At 32.4% G+C, this 22,216-nt stretch overlaps 1 protein-coding gene across 1 annotated transcript in view; it reads right to left on the bottom strand.

Annotated features, from left to right (window-relative positions):
- LOC133323083 (E3 ubiquitin-protein ligase MIB2-like) overlaps positions 1-22,216 on the bottom strand; it is a gene marked incomplete at its 3' end in the record, with an annotated part of 93,037 nt that overhangs the window by 4,822 nt on the left and 65,999 nt on the right. The window contains exon 6 of the mRNA XM_061532040.1: positions 10,235-10,430. Within this exon, the coding sequence (XP_061388024.1) occupies positions 10,235-10,430 (196 nt within the window). The remainder of the gene's footprint in view (positions 1-10,234; positions 10,431-22,216) is intronic.

The raw sequence follows: 22,216 nt of genomic DNA, 5'->3' as shown, positions 1-22,216 counted from the left end.
TTACCACAGTGTAGTAGGTTTGTGATGTGTAGATCCTCTCGGAACCCTCAGTTGTTGTATCCGAGGTTTTCGTCTGCAATTTGTGAAATATCATTTGTAGTTAGAGTCGTAAGATCGTGGAATCAGCTCCCTTTGAGCCTTCGTAAGTTTACCTCTTCCACTTTTGCGTATTTGATGAAGTTGGCTTTGAAGAAATCGCTGATTACAGGTTGCATAATGTTACTTTGTTTTTTTTTTTAATTCTTGGCTGGGGAGCCATTTTTATTTAAGTTCGTTAGCATTTATGTTATAGATTTATACATATGAAATTTAATGTCTGTGGTTCTAATTATTGGCCTTGTTTGGAGTCTGTTATGTTAGTTGTTTGCATTAGCATTTTGCATTTTGTAGATTTTTTTACTGTTATGTATTTTTAATTTATTTAGTTTATTCTTTGTTTGGATTTTTATTTTTTTTTTATATAAGTTAATATAAGTTATTGGCCATGCTGGCTTTTTTTATATTACATTGTGTGAAATAAATGAAATGAAACTATTTATTAGTGGCATTGTTTGCCGAGGGGTAAGGCAGGGAAGACTATAGTTTCGAATCACGCCACTGATTCTCATCATTTCCCTTAGTTTTTTGGGATATCCTTCCCAGAAGCTATTGCTTCTGTACAAAAAACCTTTCATACCTAAATGTCTCTTGTAACAAAGCGAAGTACTTAGCTGACCAACGACATAAACTGCATGAGAATTTTGCTGGTGCCTCACTTCGAGGTTAACAAGGCATTTACAAACAATACTTTCCCACTATATTTTTACATATTTTATTATTTGTTTTCTTTTTCTTAATTCTACATTTTATAAATATTTAAAAAAAAGGAAAACATACACATACAAATAAGTGTTAAGTGATTTGTAATTTGACTCAATATAATTTATAAAAAAAATAATATTTGTTTTTATTTCAAAATTACAAAAAAACATATTTGTTTTCTTAATTTGAAAATTGCAAATGATTGTATAAAATATAAAGGCAGTTTACACAATGCAATAATGGAAAGATGGACACATTTACTTTATTGAAAAAATTGATAATCGTTTAACGAACAATTCTAAAAAACGTGACTACAAATTTACTTAAAATTTTAAAATTGGTAAGAAAAATTAAAAAAGGAACCAAAAAAAACATAACAATTGGATTTTATTTTCTTATTCGTTCTTATATATTACTAGCAGACCCGGCAAACGTTGTTTTGCCCTATCAGAATTGCATCAATCTAGGTTTTGTAAAAATTAACGAATTCATGAAAAATATATTTCAGAAACTTTTTACCAATTGTTAGTGGGGAATGTGTTAAGTAATATTATTATGGTTAACTATTAAATTATGTCAGTATGTATGGTATTTCAGTTTATCAATTGGTGGAACTTATTCCACCAAACATAAGTAAGGATGGCGTAATTACTATTCATATTTTGATCACATACGATTCATAAGTCTTTGGAGTCATCAAAATTGGTGCAGACGTTCCACTATGTCGCGAGTTCATATAAACAGCGGCCAAAAATAGAAGGAGTTATCGTAAGTCAATGAAATTTGGTACATGTGCTTATTATTGGCCTAAAGAGCAACTGACAAAAAATTTGATAGATCGGACCGAGATTTCTTATACCTCCCATACAATGGGTCTTGAGAATGTCAAACTTTTTGGCCTATAAAATCTTTAATATTCAAACAAATTCAATGAAAATTGGCAATTTACATTTAAGTTGGCCTCTAAACCAACTGACCAAAAACTGGGTAGATCGAACCATGATTTGATATACCTCCCATACAAAGGGTCTTGAAAATTTTACTATTTTGGGCTATATAATCTTTAATATTCAACCAAATTCAATGAAAATTTACAATTTACATTACCTTATGCCTATAAAGCAATGGACCAAAAACTGGGTAGATTGGGCCAAGATTTGATATACCTCCCATACGAAGGGTCTTGAAAATCCGCTTTTTGGATTTAGTTATAAATTTTTTATATTCATCCAAATTGCAGGAACATTTTCATGTCTTCTTCCAAATTACATCAAATTTGGGCGAAGAAAGTAATAGGTGCTGTAATTTAGTTGTTGGCCCATATTTCAGGTACCTACCATACCAAAAGTCCCTAAAAATTTAACTTTCTGTACTATAAAATCGTTATATGCAGCTAAATTAAGTATAGTAGTTTTATTTTTGTTGTTTTAGTTACTAATAAATTACTTTTTATCATTCACAAAATTTTCAAAACACATATCAGAGATATATTTATATATATATATAAAATATTGTCTTCCCAAATGTACGATTTAGTATTATCCACGTTATAATCTCGGGCCTGTACTTTATGGCTGTTTAAGGATATTACAAGGTCGGATATAAAATTCTAAATATCCTTATTTAACTCGGTTTTAACAAAAGTTCGGGCTGCTACTAATTATTTGTTGGCATGACTTGTTAGCATCTTGTGAAAGTCGCTCAATTCTCCCATATCTTCGCTTCGAATAACGTTTTTACCACTTAATTGCAAATTTTATGTAAAATATTGTATTATTTCTATGTTCTGAATACATATTCTCCTTCCTATTTGACCCTCAATAACTTATTTAATTGTATACATAACATATTTGACCATTCGCTTCTAACCATTTCACGAAAATGCCATATTTTTTAATAAGGTTGTCACCAAAAAAGTTAAATAACTCTTAGGACCGCAGGATCGCAGCTAATTTTTTTTTATTCCCTAAATAACACAATTTTCACCACTCAAATAAAAAAATTAGAGCTAACCTTTTTTAAACTTTTTTTTTTCTGCTCCACTAATTTCAAAATTTGTTTTAAAAATTTGATGAACTAAGTACTACAAGTGTGGACGACTGTATACACCATATGATATCTATATACATACAAACTAAAGCGAATCCTAGTTTTTACATCCACAGCAACCAAAATAAACACTTTTATAATAACCGTTAATTTGAATATTCAAATATTTGAGCATCAGAAAAACACACCCATTTTTCGAAAATATGGTAAAAATCAGTTTACAAATAATTATCAGATTTGAACCTTTGTAGATACAAAACTACTTAACATATCGATATAAAATTTCATATGTATTCTAATTGGAGTGTATTCTATCAATCCTCCTTAAAAAATTTGTCCTCCGTGGTACTTGGTTTTGACCATTTTTGGCCGCGGTCGTGACACTGTGCGTTCTTGAGTTATGTTTTTCTTTTTTATGTTTTTCTCAAAATTTTCGTTGGTAAAACTCTTCCCACTGCAATTAAAAACAATCGTAGGAAAATGTGAATCAAATTGGTGCAGTCGTTATCAATGGAAACATTTTTAACATCATGAAAAATATATTTGAGGAACAATAAAAGCACATATAACTTAGACACCTAGAGCATCTAATGCCCAAATTGTACGTACAGGCACTATGGGGCGTGAGGAGTGTTTCTGTGTAGTTAGAAGTTCATCCGACAGATGGCGCAATATTTAGTTTTTTTGTGTTTTTGCAACGAAACTCAAGAACTACTGCACCGATTTTGACCAAATTTTATGTATTTGCTCTATCGGGCGTGAGAAGCGTTTCTATTTAATTTTAAGTTCGTCCCACAGATGGCGCGCTATATAGTTTCTTTGCGTTTTGCCCGATTAGATTGGGTGCTAAATTGATGCAATTCTAATAGGGCAAAACAATGTTTGCCGGGTCTGCTATTACACTATAAATTGCCTTTAATTATGTATTTCATGTAGGGTAAGGTAGTAACTGTAAGTTGTCGGTATAGTACTTTATGGTATATGTCCCACATAATTGAAGGTACAGCCGTTTCTTCAAAATATGATTTTCAAGATTTTCGCGTATTTTTCTCAAAAAAAATTTTTTTCATAAAAACTCTTAGTCAAATCGGTCCCGCCGTTCTCAATTAATAAGTTGCTATACATTGTTAACATCATTTGTATAATTTGTTTTCGTTTGACTCCCACGCGCTTTTCACGAAGACAGATTATGTATGAATTGGTGTCGAAATACTTAACGTCGATTGCAGTGGTTCTTGAGTTACGGTGCAAAAACACAAATAAATAAATACTGCGTCGTCTGTTGGATGGACTTCAAACTACACAGAAACACTTCTTACGCACCTTGGAGCCTGTACATACAATTTGGTCAAAATCGGTGCAGAAGTTCTTGAGTTACGTTGCAGAAACACAAAAAAAAAACTAAATATTGCGCCATCTGTCCGATGAACTTCAAAATACACAGAAACACTCCTCACGCCCCATAGTGTCTGTACATACAATTTTGTCAAAATCGGTGCAGTAGTTTTTGAGTTTAGCGATCACGAACATACACGTAATTTTTATATATATAGAGATATCTGGCTATTCTTAACTAGAACTGATAAAAAATTCTAAACTTTTTTGAAAATAAAAAATTGAAATTTGATATGGATTTAAGTAAAGCATACGTTATTTCCAAATCGATAAATAGAAACAGCTATTTTGTCAAAAAACCAATGTTTTTGGTTGGGTTTCCGACGCTTCTGACTTAAGTATTATACGTTATTGTTTGCACAATAACTTATTACATGTGCTCAATTTTTAAATTTTTATTTTAATGCAAAATTTTCATTTAGGTTACTTTTTTCATTTATAGTACGAATAATCCAACACACAAATAGGGACCCTTATACCGAATTTCAGTTCTCTACTGAACTTATTTCAACCCTCTATGCTAATGACAATCGCCATACCAATCTACATTAGCATTCCAAGTGTACCATCTTTTCAATACAATAAATAATTGCGGTCCACCTACCAAAGTTCAAGTTGCATTTATTCACCATTAAATGTATTACTTTGGTACACACATGGCTACAATAAGAAAATCCACCAAAACCTAAACACTGTACATAAATGTCCATATTACTATTAAGATTCTAATGTACTAAATAAAATAATAGTACAAAATTTCAAAAGTCAGATTGAGACAAGTATCAACCCGAAAAAGCAACGACGTTTTACATACTTAATTTCAAAATTCTATATCTAGGCATTTTGTACAAAATGTTGTTCCCTAAAGTTATTAGCCGACTTTAGTATTGTTCAACATATACACCTTTACAAACATACACACCAATAATGACTTAATATAAATTTTTAGAAATTTAGCTTTATCCATTCACACAAAAACAAAGATGTCACATTTAGGACTTTTAGTATACGTGTAGTACGTTTATCCGAAAGTGCCTTCCTAAGTATAACTGAATCATGTACCAAATTTCAAGATTCTCTAATTGATATTCAAAATATACTTATTTTAGTATATTATATTACTAATATCCAAAACCAAATTTCAATATTCTACCACAATTCATGCAATGAATTCAGAATGTCGTGCTCAAATATGTTCGCTTTGGAAGATAGGTTATCTTTACACAATTACAGCTATCTTCCTTCTAAAGTCTACTTTGATTCATTAACTACTAAAGTTAGTACATTTTAGTACCATTTGCACTTACAGAACTAATTTACAAATCTTACTCCTACATAAAGCACTCCTACAGCAATTCATAAAGATTCCAACTCCATTCGATTACTCAATCACCCCTATTCCGTATGTCGTTGTCGACGACGTTTCTCTTTCGACATCACTTCGCATCGACATCACTTCGACACTGATTTGGTATTCTGTAACACTCATGCGACGATGTCGACTATTTATGGTGTTTTTACACGATATGTATTTTACATATGTGCTGTCACTTTTTTACATATGGAAATCGAACTCGTCATGTAAAACATACGGAAATTTCAATGTGTCAAAACGATATGCAATTACATATGTATTTTTTCCGAATAGGACGAGCTCTATTTTCGTATGTGAAACATAAGGAAATCAGCTGTTTGAATGAAACACATTAGGTTCGTTCGTTTACTCAATAATTTGTACGAATTTGTACAAATTATTACAAAATGTTGTTCGTTTACCCAAAAGTCCAGAAAAAGAGAGTGAATTGAGAGAGCAGATTTGACAGTTGTGTTACTGAGTATTTGCAAATTCTTACAAGGAAAATTTACTCAGTAAGAATTTTGTTGTACCATCAGCTGATATTTAATCAGCTGTTTTGTTATGTTTTGCAAACAAACAAAAAATTGTTCTCAAGAAAATTGATTGTTTTGTGAATTTTATTTTGATTTTGTATCATTAAATACCAAAATGGATGAAGAAAACGCAAGTATTTAAAAATAAGGTAATACAAGAGTGATTGTCGAACGATTTTTTAGGTTCCAAATCCAAACAAAAAAGTGTGCATCCCTAACATGTCTGGAACACCATCGGTTATGTCCACCCCAATATCAATTGCAGATACAGGAATAACAGGTCACAACCCTTTTAAATGTTTGTGGGGAACAAACAACATCAGTTTTCCGCTTGTTATCCATTTTTCTAATAAAAATGCTGTTTTTAGTTCGCGCCATTTTGTTTGTTGTTTTAATCAGCTGTGTCGAAACAATCTTTTTACTGGATGTTGTTCGTTTACTTTTTGCAGTTTTCTCTCTTGAAAAGGAAAAAATCGTATTTACTCTCTGCAAATTCTTACTGAGTAAATATTACTGGGAAAGTAAACGAACGAACCTATTGTTGGAAGAAAATATTTCAATTGCAAGTCAAAGAAAAGGATGAAAAGGCAACAATTACAAATTATTATTTCGTTTGTAGGTGTTTAATAAACAAATGATGTTGATTTAAGAAAAAATAAAAGTGTTTTTTTTTTTGTTTATAGGTTATGTCATATGTAAAATACATATATCGATTTGAACACAAAAATAAATGTTTTGTGTACGCTGCTAATTTTGACACACATAAGGAATTACATATGGATGAAATAAGTTACAGCACATATGTAAAATACATATCGTGTAAAAACACCATTATCGATAATATCAATAAAAACAAAGACACATCTCTAAAAATGTGGTCAGCTGTTTATTTTGTTGCATATTTTTGGGCAAAAATGTGTTTGTATCCTTCACCGCACTGTGGCACAGGGCATTATGTCTTGGTATTTTTATTTCCACATAGACGAGTCCTTTGACATTGGTCAAAATCGGTTCAGATTTATATATAGATCGCATATAGTTTTCTTTTTTTACACTTTATTTTGCATTAAGTATTGAATAGATTCTAGAATGATGTATCCTTTTCTTGTCCGGTCATGTTTTTATTTTTAATTTCTAAAAAAAATGTTCAAACGCTTCAGTCGTCAACAAAAACTATGACGAAGAAATCTTTTTCTTTTAAGAAATTAAAAAAAAAAACATGACCGGACAAGGACAGAATACATCATTCTTGAATCTATACAATATGTAATGCAAAATAAAGTGTAAATAAAGAAAAATATATGGGATCTATATATAAATCTGAATTGATTTTTACCAATGTCAACATGAATCGTCTATGCACCAAATAAAAGTTTCATCCCAATTGGATGCAATTTTCCAAATTTCATCCCGTTCGGATCATAATGGTGGCATGTAACTTGTTTAACCCTTTGTGGCCCAATGTTGCCAACAGGCAACAAAATGTTTTAGAGCTTATATTTCATATGTAGCTAGTAGATATACTATATTCTTTGTATTTCATACGTCAAGACCTGATTATCGACGACACATATCAAAAGAAAAATCAAAAAAATTCAAATTTTTGGTAAAGTTATGAGCTTTTCAATGTAGAGAAGAGGGCAAAAATGTGTACAGTACTAATTTGTGTACACAGTCCAAATTATTTAAATAGCTTCGCATTCGAAATGTACAAATTCTGCCATCAGAATTATTTTTGATTCTTGTAAAATGAATATAGAGAATAATTTAAAATGATTTTTTTTCGTCGGTTTTTCATTTGGTTTTCTTGATATTGGGCTTTCATTTTTCAGAAAGAATGTACTGTATCTACCGAATGCAAGGATGTAGCGATCTCAAATTTTGTCCATATCCTATCTAGGATAGATGCATTAAATCTGTGAACAGAAAATTGTTCTATGATTACGGAAAAAAATTCGGGGCTCAAGGGGTTAAAATAATACATGGATGGAGGGATATGCATAAATCGACTGAAAAATAATTCTATGTACATGTATACTAAAAAGTAACTATGGGTCTATCTCGTTTCTTTTTGGTCGTTGCAAACACATTTACCAAGACATAATGCCCTGTGCCACAGTGCGGTGAAGGATACAAACACATTTTTGCCCAAATACAACAAAATAAACAGCTGACCACATTTTTAGAGATGTGTTTTTTTGTTTTTATTGATATTATCGATAAATAGTCGACATCGTCGCATGAGTGTTATGCCATGTTCTGACGGGCATCCGAACAACGTAGTTTGCTCTCAGAATTACGTACATGAATTAACCCGTTCATACAACACTATTCATAATTCATATCATCAGAGTTTTTTATTTCAAACTTTTTGTTTCTTGTTTTACAACAAAAATGTAACATATTTTAGTGAATTACATAGGGATCTAAATAGAAAAAATAATTCTCTTTCTCCTGACTATAGTTTGAACCCATATCTATTTACTTTTCATTCATGTTTTCCATTTTTTCTGAAAATGTTGTTGTTTTTAATACATTTTTATATTTTCTCAATTCAAATGTCACATACTGTCACAAATAAAAATTTGGAGAATTTTTTGTTTGAGTTGCCCCACATTTGTTTCTTGTTTTGTACGCTAATTAGAACCAAGGGAAAAGAAATGCATATTGCATTATGTAGAAAACAAAATTTACATCCTGTTGCATATATAAAAACTATACAATTTTTTATTTTTCATTCATGATTTTCAATTTTACTGAAAAAGTTTGAAAATTTCATAAATATTTTCAAACTGTCAAAATTAATTTATTTTCGATAAATACTCTCAATTGTTAGGGATGGGACAAATTTATTGGTTATTCAGAGAGCCATTCGAATTGAACAACGTACAAAAGTCGGTGTTCGCTCAGACAATTTTGTATGGGGAACTAAGTAATTCCTTCATAATTAAGGGTCGAACAACGAATGAGAAAGCGAACAACGCTCGTCTGCACATGGTATTACAGAATACCAAATCAGTGTCGAAGTGATGTCGATGTCGATGCGAAGTGATGTCGAAAGAGAAACGTCGTCGACAACGACGACGACATACGGAATAGGGGTGAATAGTTATCGATAAATGTCGACAACGACATAGGGAATACCAATTTGCAAAAGACGACTCTCTTCGACGTCGTTTCGTGTCGACGACGACATACAGAATGGGGGTGAATAACAACTAATTTATTAATTTGAGCAATGTTTAGTACGTTTTGTTCATTTATGGCACATAAAAGATGTTGTAAATTAGCATACAAATTATTTCGTACCCATACTTTTATCTAAATGTAAACATTATATAAATTTTCCATTTGCTGGAAACCTCCAACAAAATTCAGGTTTCCAACTCACATTGCAGAAAAACGTGAATGTGGGATCGAGATTATAACGAGATATGCTCGTATGGTTCTCCCGCCAAATTTTTACTAGTCCATCCGATATTTTTATATTGAATTTGGGCTTATACTTAAAAACAACGGACGGTAACAGAAGTTATCGTCCTTATTTTGGTACCTTTCAAAAAAAAAAAAAAACGATCTGTATTTGCTTATTATACCGCTATGTTTTTCTGAAAGTATTCCGACATTAAAATTAAATTTTCTGTTTGAGGTGTAACACGAATTCCAAAGTCAGTGGTATGCCACTTACAGAAGGATCGATGCGGCTTTGACGACGTAGAAATGAACAGTGACTTCTTACAAACTTGGAAGGGGCATATTGTATTGTAGAAACACTGCACTTCTTTATTCTTGCAATCTCCTGCAAATATTAGCCATCAATGTGCAGTTCTATTAAATTTTCTTCGTCCGAAAGTTCACTTCATTTTCTACCTATATCGAGTTTCTCGAACTTTTTTGTAAAAGTTGCACTCGAATTTTTTTGTACAAGGGGAAGCAAAGAAATAAAATATCGTTAATTACAACATTAACATTGCGTTGCCATCTGACTGAATACGAGTTTCATAAACAATAAAGTGCAAACATGGCAAAAGTGTATTATTAGAGTTTGTATAACTGATGTAGCTCCATATTTTGTATGGTATTTTATAATATTACGTACCTAATATCACCTTTTTCTGTTATCCTGTGAACAGTGCCTGTTTTTTTTATGTGCTCCATCATTCGTGGATTCCATCCGCCATGACCTTGTTGTAGCTTTATAAGGGCATCCACATCTACACATACTTTTACACGATCACCAACCGAAAACATAGGTTTTACTGTCGAAACGACGGGCTGTTGCTCTTCTATTTGGCCTAAATGAAAAAAAAGTATATATATTTAAATAAGTTTATACAACATAATTTCAATAAATACGCAATACTTTTCAGACAATTCTCCCTCTTATCTTTTATTTTTTTGTTTTTTTTTTTTCATTTAGATATGAGTTTTTCAAAACATTTTCAATGTATTTTCACGAGAAAATTTAAAGTCAAACAACATAAAACGTGAGGTGCACATACAAAATATAAAATATCGGTCGAGACCCTGATATTATGTTTACACACCAAGAGTATGGTTATCTTAAAAACTGAGGCGCATTCTATCATTTTTGTTTGTCAAATTTACCGCCGGTTTAGAACATGGATTTTAATTTGGAAAATTTTAGTTTATCTGGAATATAAAAAAACAGATCGCGGGTATTCATTTCAATAAAATTAAAGATATAAAAATTACAGAAATTATAGATCTAAAGTAATACGTATATACTCATCAAGAACTGGTGATTATTGGATTAGTTGTCAATACACATATACAGTGATGACCATATCATGTGAAAATAAAATTCACTACGTAAAATATGTTGTAATATTTTTATTTAAAGTAGTGTTGGCGGTTTATTTGGGATATCATTTATATTTTGTTTTTGCAAAATAGTCAGGCTGAATCCCAGTTTGTTGTTTTTATAAAAACAAGTATTTATTAGAGGGGAATGCATGACATTGTTCGCCGAGGTGTGAGGCAGGGAAGACTATAGTTTCGGATCTCGCCACTGATCCTCATCATTTCCCTTAGTTTTTTGTTGGGATATTCTCCCCAGAAGCTATTTATTGCTTCTTTACAAAAAACCTTTCATATCCAAATGCCTCTTGTAACAAAGCGAAGTTCTTTGCTAACGAACGAAATAAACTGCATGGTGCCTCACTTCGAGGTTAACAAGGCATTTACAAACAATACAATACTAAGAGAGTTGTCTGAAGTTCAATATCACGAATAGTAAATAAGTAAGTTTTGATTGCCATTCGACGAGGAAGTCCACGGTACAAATACCAACGTACAGATAATTTGTTCATGCATATGGTCGAAAACAATCATGTTCAAATGGAAACGATATTATTCAGTAGGAATTAACATTTTTTAATTTAAATGATCTCTTGGGATTTTTTACCGAAAATATGAGATAAGAGCAATCGCATTTTTCACAGAACAGGTTTCTTGTAATCAGGTCTATTCTTGACGTGTACTCAAACTTCGGGCAGCTGCTGTCATTTAAATGTATAGCAATCAAAAATTTCCTCGAAATTTAAAATCAATTGATGTAACTGGGACATATTTACTGAGCAAATGTTCTCAATAAGTATTTGTAAATTCACAGTAACACAACTGCTAAATCTGCTTTCTTAAGGGAACCCCCTCATTCTCGATTTTAATTTTTCAAGATTTTCAATGGGCTGGTAAATCAATACCAATGCTTGTTAAGGTTTGTAACTTTGCAGATATGCATTTCAAGATTTAAAAGAGAAGAAAAATAATTTACAAAAAAATGGTGTGATTGTTTTGTTGAGGTTTTTTTGTAACTAAAGAGAAGTCCTTATTTTTGATGGCGGGCATGATAACTCCTCACTGGAACATCAGAATCCGAAAATTCCAACGGTGTTAGAAAGAGTACATGTCTGGCTCTTGTATGAACTAGGATTATTGACTTCGCTCTAAAATTAACAAAATGGCGGAACGTTGAAAAAATATTTTTGGAAAATCGCCGATTTTTGACCATCAAACCAAGTTAAAAAATATGGAAGATCCTCACCGATTGGCTTTATCGTAGTACATACAATAGCTATACACTCTCAGAGAAACGTGTAAAAATTTGGAATCGATTGGGTTATTAGTTTTTGAGTTATCGTGCCCACCATTCGCAAAAGAGAAAAACGCGTTTAAAGTTTGAGAAGCCCTTTAGCCGTCACTTGATGCTGACACAATAAATCGGCTATATCTTCAAGAGTTCTTAATATTCGAATTAAATGAAAAACATTTTTGACCCCGATCATGGGGGGTCCTCTTAATTCAATATTTTATTGAACTTTTTCGTGAACGAACAACAGCCAGTAAAAACGTCTACATATTACAAGTGTAACCAGTAAAGTTTTTCTATTTGAATTAATTAATCAAAAAAACAGGTGTTGTTATATTCATTTGCTTTGATATAACACCTTCCCAACATTCCATATTTTAAAAGCGAGTGGTAGAAGCTAAGCAAGAATAATTATATTCAAAAATAATTTTATAATTATTATATATTTAAAATTAATAGATGCAGATTTTTTGTTTATAGTTTCTTAACAATTAAAAATATAAACGGACCGGGCCGACCATATGATGCCCTACACAACTTCCACGACATTTTAACTTTCTGTGGTTCTATATTCTGAGCATGGGCAATATTTCACGATATTTGTATCCTCTTGACCGAATAGAGAAAATTCATGGTAAAATTTCAAAGCGATCAGCGCTATATTTTCGACCTCTGGTGTGGCAATGGGTTACTAAATAATATCTGAATACGTAAGCACTTGTAAATATTTAAGTGTTACTCCCACATTCGAGTAGATAGGACAATATAATTGGTATCAATTTAAAGGTCAATCACTCCTCTTGGCTATAATATCAACTTCTTGGGTCTATGTCCATCAAGGGTAAATATATACGCTATAGAATACAATTTTATTAATTTTTACACAAAAGTCAGAGTCCCGCTAAATATTGACCAATCCTTATCATGTAAAATTTCGCGATGTTCGGGCCATAATTGCGATCTCTGAAGCGACCAGAAAAACGGACAACAATTAAGTATTTGGCCCATTTCATCCCCTAAATATTAACCGATGGACAGACGGACGGACATACATGTCTAGATCGACTCAGCTAGTCGAGATATGACGATCTTTATACTTAAAGGTGGGTCTAGGATGAATATTTCGCTGCGTTACCAACTCTGGGGGCTGCACAAAGCTATAATACCCTGACAACATAGTTGTGTAGGGTATATAAACGAACAATAAATGTAGCTATTAATAAAAAAATTAAAATAAGTTACAATAAATTATATACTATTACAATAAATTATATACTATTATTATTATTAAACTTATATATATATATATACTAGCAGACCCGGCAAACGTTGTTTTGCCCTATCAGAATTGCATCAATCTAGGTTTTGTAAAAATTAACGAATTCATGAAAAATATATTTCAGAAACTGTTTACCATTTAATTTATGTCAAATTTCCAATAAAAAAAGGTTTACCGTTGTGAGGAAAATATTATTTCCTTACAACTATTTATTAGTGGGGAATGTGTTGAGTAATATTATTATGGTTAACTATTGAATTATGTCAGTAGGTATGGTATTTCAGTTTATCAATTGGTGGAACTTATTCCACCAAACATAAGTGTTTAAGTATGAATCGCCTTTATATGCATTGTTGGGAAATGCATCCTTTGAACGCTCGTGTTCATTGTGTTTGTTTGCATACTCATTAGAAAACTGCATACTCCTTATTGTTACAACATTGAACTGTCAGTTTTCTAATGAGTATTGTTTTGCGCCAATGTCACTTGCAGCATTGTTGTTATTGTTATTATTCTTGGGCTTCTCGTCTCGATCGCTTCGTAACACAGGTAATCTCTCTATCTTCCCTTTTTATTATTTATTTTTTATATCAATAAAATTCAAAATCAGAAAACTAAAACGTTTGTGTTTTATTTTCTATATTTTTCGAAACGCAATTTCGGCGCCTTTACATTTTTGTCCTATCGAACCGGATTCGAGCTTTGAAATCGGAATTCTAATTGATTTTTATTTGTTTGCATTTCGACAAAATAAACAACAACATAACATCATCACCATCCCTATACATCATCATCACACATCATTATCATCATCAACAACAAATCAGGTAGGTGAGTGCAGTGTGTTTAAAAAAAATTGTGAGCTCGCGAAAAAAGAATAATAAACAAAAACCCAAAAAGTCTAAAATCCAAAATACCAAAAAAGTATAACTTTACAACAACAACAAAGGCCGCTTTACAACGCGTCGCGTATTCCTTTTTTCGTTTCTCACTTCTGTGTAATTATTATTGAACAGTGGAAACAAAAAACAAATAAATTTTGTTGCAAATATATATTGTGGTAATTGTGAGAAAAAATTGCTTAAAAAAGTGTTTTTTAATTAATGTAAGTGGTCAATATTATTAATAAAATTTAATTAACGTTCGTGTTAAATTTTGATAATTTTATTAATAACATCGACCTAATTTTAATAATAAATATTAAATTCCAAAATATTCGTTACCTATTACCACTGTGTTGTGCAAATAATAATAGAAAAATAAACGTGCTCTTTCCCTTTAATATTCGCATATATCCCTGTTCAATAATACACAATAATATACACGTATATACGCTAGCGACATATTTACGTTGTACGGTACACACACGCTAGACACATAACTAATATCGTAATAGGCAGCCGTCGCTTGCCTACGATAAACATATTTTTTTCGTTTTTCTTTTGTTTGCGTGTACGCTACACTAATCGGGTCGGTCGATTGTGGCGTGTTGGCACGTTTGGAACAAAGTAATATTTTTTTTGTAAATTGATTAGTAGTGTGTATGAACATATTGAAAGCTAATTTTAGACATTTTAACTTAACTTTACCCTACAGTCCGCATTGATCGAAATTCATATAATAATCATTTTTGGTATTATTTATATTGAATTTAATAAAAAATAATATAAATTTGATATATTTATATATATTTATATTTGTAAATCATTTATTTTGATTTAAATTTTCAAATTCACTGGAAATTTAGTAAATATTTTTAAACTTTTTCGCAATTTTGTGGATTTTTCGTTATTTTTTGTGGAAAATTAAGCTTTTTCGTATAGTTTATTGGCTATAATTTTGAAAATTTGATCGATTTGTTGCATAATCATTCGTTCCTTTTTGGTTTTTATTCAACCGTTTGTGGTTATTTGATATATTCTTTGGGAATATTTTGGAAATTTTTAGCATTTTTTGGAATTTAGTTGTCATTTGAACAATTTTGGATTGTTTTTCGAACAATTTTCTTCCGTTTTCAAATATCATTTCGTATATTTGGATTTTAGCTAATTCGAGCTAATTTTTTGGAAATCGTGGTAAATTCGTCAGAATCTTAGCAAATTTTGCTGTTTTGGGAAGAAATTATTTTGTCGTAGTGATTTCAACTTGTTGTCAGCTTTTTATTGGAAAAGCATTGGTTTCAATTCTACCTAAATAGTTTTTTCTTTTGGATTTCTCGTGTTCGTGCGATTAAAAAGAAAATTGTAATCATGCCTTCTACTCCTCTAAATACCTACATCAGAGTTTCGGACGCTCTAGTCAAAATGTGTGATAAACTTCGGGCTTTGAAGGAAGATGATGTAGATATCTTTATCTTAGAAGTTAGAAGTGCCGAATTGAGCAAAAAATGGGCAATTGTAGAGAATTCTTTTGAAAAATGTATTTGCTTTTTAGAACCGTCTGAGGATTCATGTCAGGAAGATGTCGAATCTGTAGAATCGAAACATTTTATGACATGTTCATGGATTGTCTAGCAATGATAAACCGGGCCTTGCACCAACTTCGTTCAAATAAATCGGGATCCGTCTGATATTCCTCAAGAAGTCCAGACACAGTCTGCACCTCCTAGGGAAGTCCAGGCTAGCGATACTGATTTAAATAAAACGAACTCGTCCACCACACTTGTCGAAATGTTGGTACTCAGGCTTCTAGCTCCCCAATATCAAGTATTGGGGATCCTAGAGGTAATTCGAGTTTTAATGGCGAACCAGACAATTTAGACATTGTCCATAATTTAGCGTTGCCTCCTTGCGATATTGATGTTTTCGAGGGCGATTTTCTTTCGTGGCCAACATTCAGAGACATTTTTAGCGCGGTATTTATAAACAATTCACGGTTGAGTGATATTGAGCGATATTGTCATTTGGCACCAAAAAAGTAGAGGGGAAGCTCGCGAGATTGTTTCCAAATTCCCCTTAACGAACCGCAGTTTTGGTCTGGCGTGGAAAGCGTTAAAAGCCACATACGACAATACTCGGTTGTTGATTCATAATCAGTTTCAAATATTATTCGCTCTCCCGGTACTTCAAGTTGAGACAAGTTCGGGTCTAAAACAAATCCAGCGTGGTATTAATGATTGTTTGTCTGCAATGTCCATTTACGACGTTCGTACGGATAATTGGGACCCGTTCTTAGTTTTTATTTGTCTTCAACGGCTTCCGAAAATTACACAAACGTTGTGGGAGCAAAGTGTTAAAGACAAATCATCTGTTTCGCTTTGGGAAGACCTCGATAGGTTTTTAACAGAACGGATTCAAACACTCATGTGTCTCCATGGTATGCGAGGAAATGATTCGGTCAAAAAATCTAACATTAACAAATTTCAAACACACGTTTCGCAAACACATTCTTATCGTAATTCCCCATCTTCTCCTAAGAATGATTGTATTCTTTGCCCTCAACAGTCCCATCAGCTTTTTGAATGTCCTCGATTCAAAAGTATGTCGCTGTCGGCTAGATTTTCCACAGTGAAACGTCGTAGATTGTGTGTGAATTGTTTGCGTAGGGGGCACGAGGTGAAAACTTGTATTAGTCAGCATCGGTGTTCGAAATGTAGGCGTAGCCATCACACATTATTGCATCGTAGTGACACATCGCCCAATAATTCGATTTCTTCGGTTGGTTCGGTAAACCGAAACCCTACAAATTCACCAAATCCTGCCCCTATCAATCCTTCAGTCCCATCCACATCAACTAGTGCTTCTCGGCAAGTTTTCCACACGGCTCAGAATTAATCCGTTCTATTGGGGACAGCTGTTGTAAATATCGTCCATTGTGGTGTTCGTATCCCGCTATGGCTTTAATAGATCCAGCCTCAGAATCATCGTTTCTGACCCAAGGCTTGCAGAATAGGTTGAAACTCCCTGTAAGTTCAACAGATGTCACTATTTCAATTCTAGTAAAATTTGCTCGTTTGAAATTGGAAGTTCTTGCGATCCTACAGTGTTGTTAGAAACTCGTGCATTGGTTTTGCCGTCTATTTCTGGGAATTTGCCTTCGTTTGATGTTTCGTCGAATTTAAGAGCCCAAATGCCAAATATTCGTTTGGCAGATGATGATCTGTTTAATCCACGTCCAGTGGAACTTCTTTTGGGTGCAGACTTGTATCCAAAAATTATGTTGGAGGGTTGTCAGTCAATTCTTTCTGGGACTTTGCTGGCTCAAAATTCAGTTTTCGGGTGGCTTGTAACTGGACCTATCCCATCGTCGGAGATTCGTACCTTTGCCACTTTAGTTGACCGGAAAAAATTATAATAGAAATTACGTGGTTAGATCGAATAGATTGGAACGATCCTCACTTGCATGCTACTAAATTGAGTAGCGAAATCTAGAATCTTCAATTTAAAGCAAATGTCGTTGCTTTCATAATTTCATTTATTTTCCGATACCAGATAAAAATGTGTTCGTGCATCTTTTATCGAATATAACTAATGTAGCTCCCTTAAAATCAATTCCACTTTCCCAACTCGAAGATTCTGCGCTCTGGACTTTGGAAAATTATTGTGAAGAAAACAATCCCCTTCTAAGGCATTAACTACAACTGGTGTAGATTTCGTTGATCCTTTGAAGGTAAATTCGTTCACATGTCCGCTTGTCTAGTTTACCAAAGAATATGTAATATATGTGAATATGTAATTTGTGAAAGTCGTGATTTTATTTCGCGGCTATACTACTCCGGGCTTTTGTGGCATTTTATTCCAGCTTGTGTTCCACATTTGGGTGGACTCTGGGAAGCAGGAATAAAAAGTTTTCCCTCCTGAACCGGTCGTAATTGACTAACCTATATCGCTTGGGAATAGGTTTCGTAAAGATCAAGAGCTTGCTAATTTGTTTTGAAGCCGTAATCCATAACGAGAAATTACACGGTTGGGTTGTCACGACAGAATCGTTGACGTTCGGTCGACAACAGGCATTGTAAAGTGGCCTATTTATAAATTGATTGCACAGAAACAGAAACGGAGTCCGTTACTGCGGATCCGAATCTATAGTCAACAATTTCTAAAGAACATAATATAATATCGAAATCCGTATCTGCGGATTTAAGCAATACCAGACCCGTATCTGCGGGTTCCTTCACAACTAGTAATCAAAGTATAGAATCCATAACTGTAGGTTCAATCGTGATCACTCCCTTGGAATTCACGCCATGTTCGTATGGTTGAATCATGGAGAACGTCCGTTACTGCGGGCGACTCGTATGCCCCCATAAAAATAGTTGTATTTGAACATGGAGAAAAAAACTTGAATTAAATTGCGCACACACTGCACCGCACAGTGGGAAAAAATGCAGATCTAGCGCGCAGAAAATCAAAGTAGATGTTTTACTGTATGTTTATCGATATTTTGGATAAGAATAGATTTAGATGGACAATTTTAAGTATTTTATGAAAAAATTTGGCAATTTTTTTTTTTATTAACCCATTAAGCGCCGATTTTTTTTTTAGAAAAAGCTTAAATTTTTAGGTGAAAATTACTATTTTGAGGCAATTGAAATATTTTATAATAAGCAATATTTTTCGTTATAACTAATAGTACTCCTAGAATGGAAGCTTCTTTTAAAAATTCGGAAACATTTGGAGGGTAAAAAGTGGGTTAAGGCCAAACACTATTGTTATTATATATATCTTTATTATTGTAAATATTACATATCTAAAACATTAAACTATATATATTTTACAAAATTTAGGCGTTACTTATTAAATACTAATCACATTCAGAATCCGAGTTTTGATCTGAATTAGTTGGTAGCATTGGATCCTCCAGTAGTTTAAGAACTTCTTCAGATAGTGGCTCACTATATCGATGGCTAAGAGATGTACTACGAGACAAACATGATATTTTTGGATCAGAAGAAAATAGCAACCTATTAAAAAGATCCCTCATTGTTTCCTCACGACTAATTTTTCTGGTGTACAGTTCCCTGTAGTTCCGAAAGTCCTTATTTCTGGATTCCATGGCTTCTTCTGACAACATTCCTATGGGCAAAGCTGCACATTTGATTATATCAGCTCCATGCACTAATATTTTGTGTATGCTTGAAGGCATATAGAACCAAGAATATAATTCCACGAAAAGAATAAATATTTCCTCAGTAAGTCTATTTAATATATATTCTTTTACATCAGAACCATGTTTAGATTTTATCCAAACTTCAAAGAGCTCTCTGTACAAAATTGACATTTTTCCACTTCACTTGTTTAAGAACTAAAATAAATCGCTATTCACTTGTTTATAACTTGTATAATCCCGTTCTTTGACACTTATTGAATGAGAAAAATCTATGAATGAACATTTGTTAAATGCGGATTTTTCATTCATAGGTAGAAAAATCTATAAATAATATGTATTTTTGCATTCATTCGTAACTGATACCTGTATCCGACCCTAACGAAATTCGCATGACAAAGTCATAAAGTCATCCGAAGTCATGTCAGTCATTGGAAACCCCATAACAGGTATAATAAAAGTCCATAAACTCCACCTCCACGAAAATCATAAATATAGGTAAAACAGTGTATATATGAATGTTACACCAATGATATTTTTCCATGGTTCATAAAGTGGACCCTTTACCTGCGGTATTTTAAAAGACTCTTACAACCGATTTCGTTGTAATTTTAATTTTCATTTAGAAAGACATTTGGAATAAATGTATATTCAGTTCATGAGTTTAAAATCAACGTTTGGAGCAGCTTACTTAAATCCCTCATTTTCATACTCACACCCAGTACTCTTGAACCTTAGGATGGACATTTTGAACTTGTTTTTTTTTTTTCTTATCTGCTATGCTGTGATCTATTCCAAGTCATATTTGATGAATTATATCAAAAAAATTCACAAATTTTTAATTTTATTTGAACAAAACCTTAAAAAAGCTTCCTACACAAAATTGGCATTTTTTCAAAAAATTGTCATAAATCCGAGAATCGCAGGAAGTCGCAGGAAAAAATTTAGTATGATGTTCTAGACAGAGACACAAGAAAAATAAAACAAAAATCAAAGCTGAACTCGACTGCACTCCATACTAAACCCCTATTTTAATTGAAGGAATTAAAAAAAACGGGCCTTACATATATTTAGCCCGAAACACCTAAATTAAAATAACTTATGGGTTATATAACTATACCATTTAATTAAATACCAATACTATATATCAAAAATGGACAAAATTTTATAATAATATATTCACAGAATGCACACGACCATCGCAATTTTATAGCAAAAAAATGCCATTTTTAACATTGGAAAAATTTTCTGTTTTAAATGTACCGTTATTCCGTTCTAGCTTATTAATTCGGATTATTTTATACGGACTTAAGTACTCTCAACACTCTACTTTAAAACTGCATTAATGTTTTAAAGTTTCCTTCAACTTCATTTTTTGATTTTCTGCGCGCTAGATCGGTATTTTTTCCCACTGTGCACCGCCTACCATATTATTATATATTACTTTATGTAACTATCTAAATTGAATATCTGTGTTACAACATTAATAATGTTGCAAGGTGGGCGCCAATGTTTAAGTATGAATCGCCTTTATATGCATTGTTGTGAAATGCATCCTTTGAACGCTCGTGTTCATTGTGTTTGTTTGCATACTCATTAGAAAACTGCATACTCCTTATTGTTACAACATTGAACTGCCAGTTTTCTAATGAGTATTGTTTTGCGCCAATGTCACTTTGCAGCATTGTTGTTATTGTTATTATTCTTGGGCTTCTCGTCTCGATCGCTTCGTAACACAGGTAATCTGTTATTTCTCTCTATCTTCTCATTTTTATTATTTATTATTTATATCAATAAAATTCAAAATCAGAAAACTAAAACGTTTGTGTTTTATTTTCTATATTTTTCGAAACGCAATTTCGGCGCCTTTACAATAAGTATGGATGGCGTAATTACTATTCACATTTTGAGCACATACGATTCATAAGTCTTCGGAATCATCAAAATTGGTGCAGACGTTCTTGAGTTATGTTTTTCTTTTTTATGTTTTTCGTTGGTAAAACTCTTTCCACTGCAATTATAAACAACCGTAGGAAAATGTGAGTCAAATTGGTGCAGTCGTTATCAATGGGAACATTTTTCACATCATGAAAAGATGGCGCGCTATATAGTTGCTTTGCGTTTTGTCCGATTAGAGATTGGGTGCTGAATTGATGCAATTCTGATAGGGTAAAACAACGTTAGCCGGGTCTGCTAGTATATATATATAGCATTTCCAGATTAAATGAAACCTTTTACAAATTAAATGAAACCTTTTCCAAATTAAATGAAACCTTTTAAAAATTAAATGAAACCGTTTCCAAACTAAATGAAACCTTTTCCAAATTAAATGAAACCTTTTCCAATTGGAATGAAACCTTTTACAAATAGAATGAAACCTTTTCCAATTGAAATGAAACCTTTTACAAATAGAATGAAACTTTTTCCAATTTAAATGAAACCTTTATTCTTATCCAAGGAAATATAATATTTCCAGTAATTTTAAGTCAATATTTGAAAATTAAATCAAAGAATATTTACAACTATTGTTGTATGGCTATGTAATTAACATAAATATTCTTTAATTCGTTGTGATTTCATTTAATATCTTTACTACATAAAACTAAATAAATAGTAATACAAACAGGGATATTTCTTGACATTTT

This window comes from Musca vetustissima, unplaced genomic scaffold (genome assembly GCF_032173495.1).
Source record: "Musca vetustissima isolate MV318-11 ecotype Yass unplaced genomic scaffold, APGP_CSIRO_Mvet_v1 utg47419, whole genome shotgun sequence".
Lineage (NCBI taxonomy): Eukaryota > Metazoa > Arthropoda > Insecta > Diptera > Muscidae > Musca > Musca vetustissima.
Note: the sequence above shows the minus strand (reverse complement) of the source record. Positions and strands in the feature narration are given on the sequence as shown.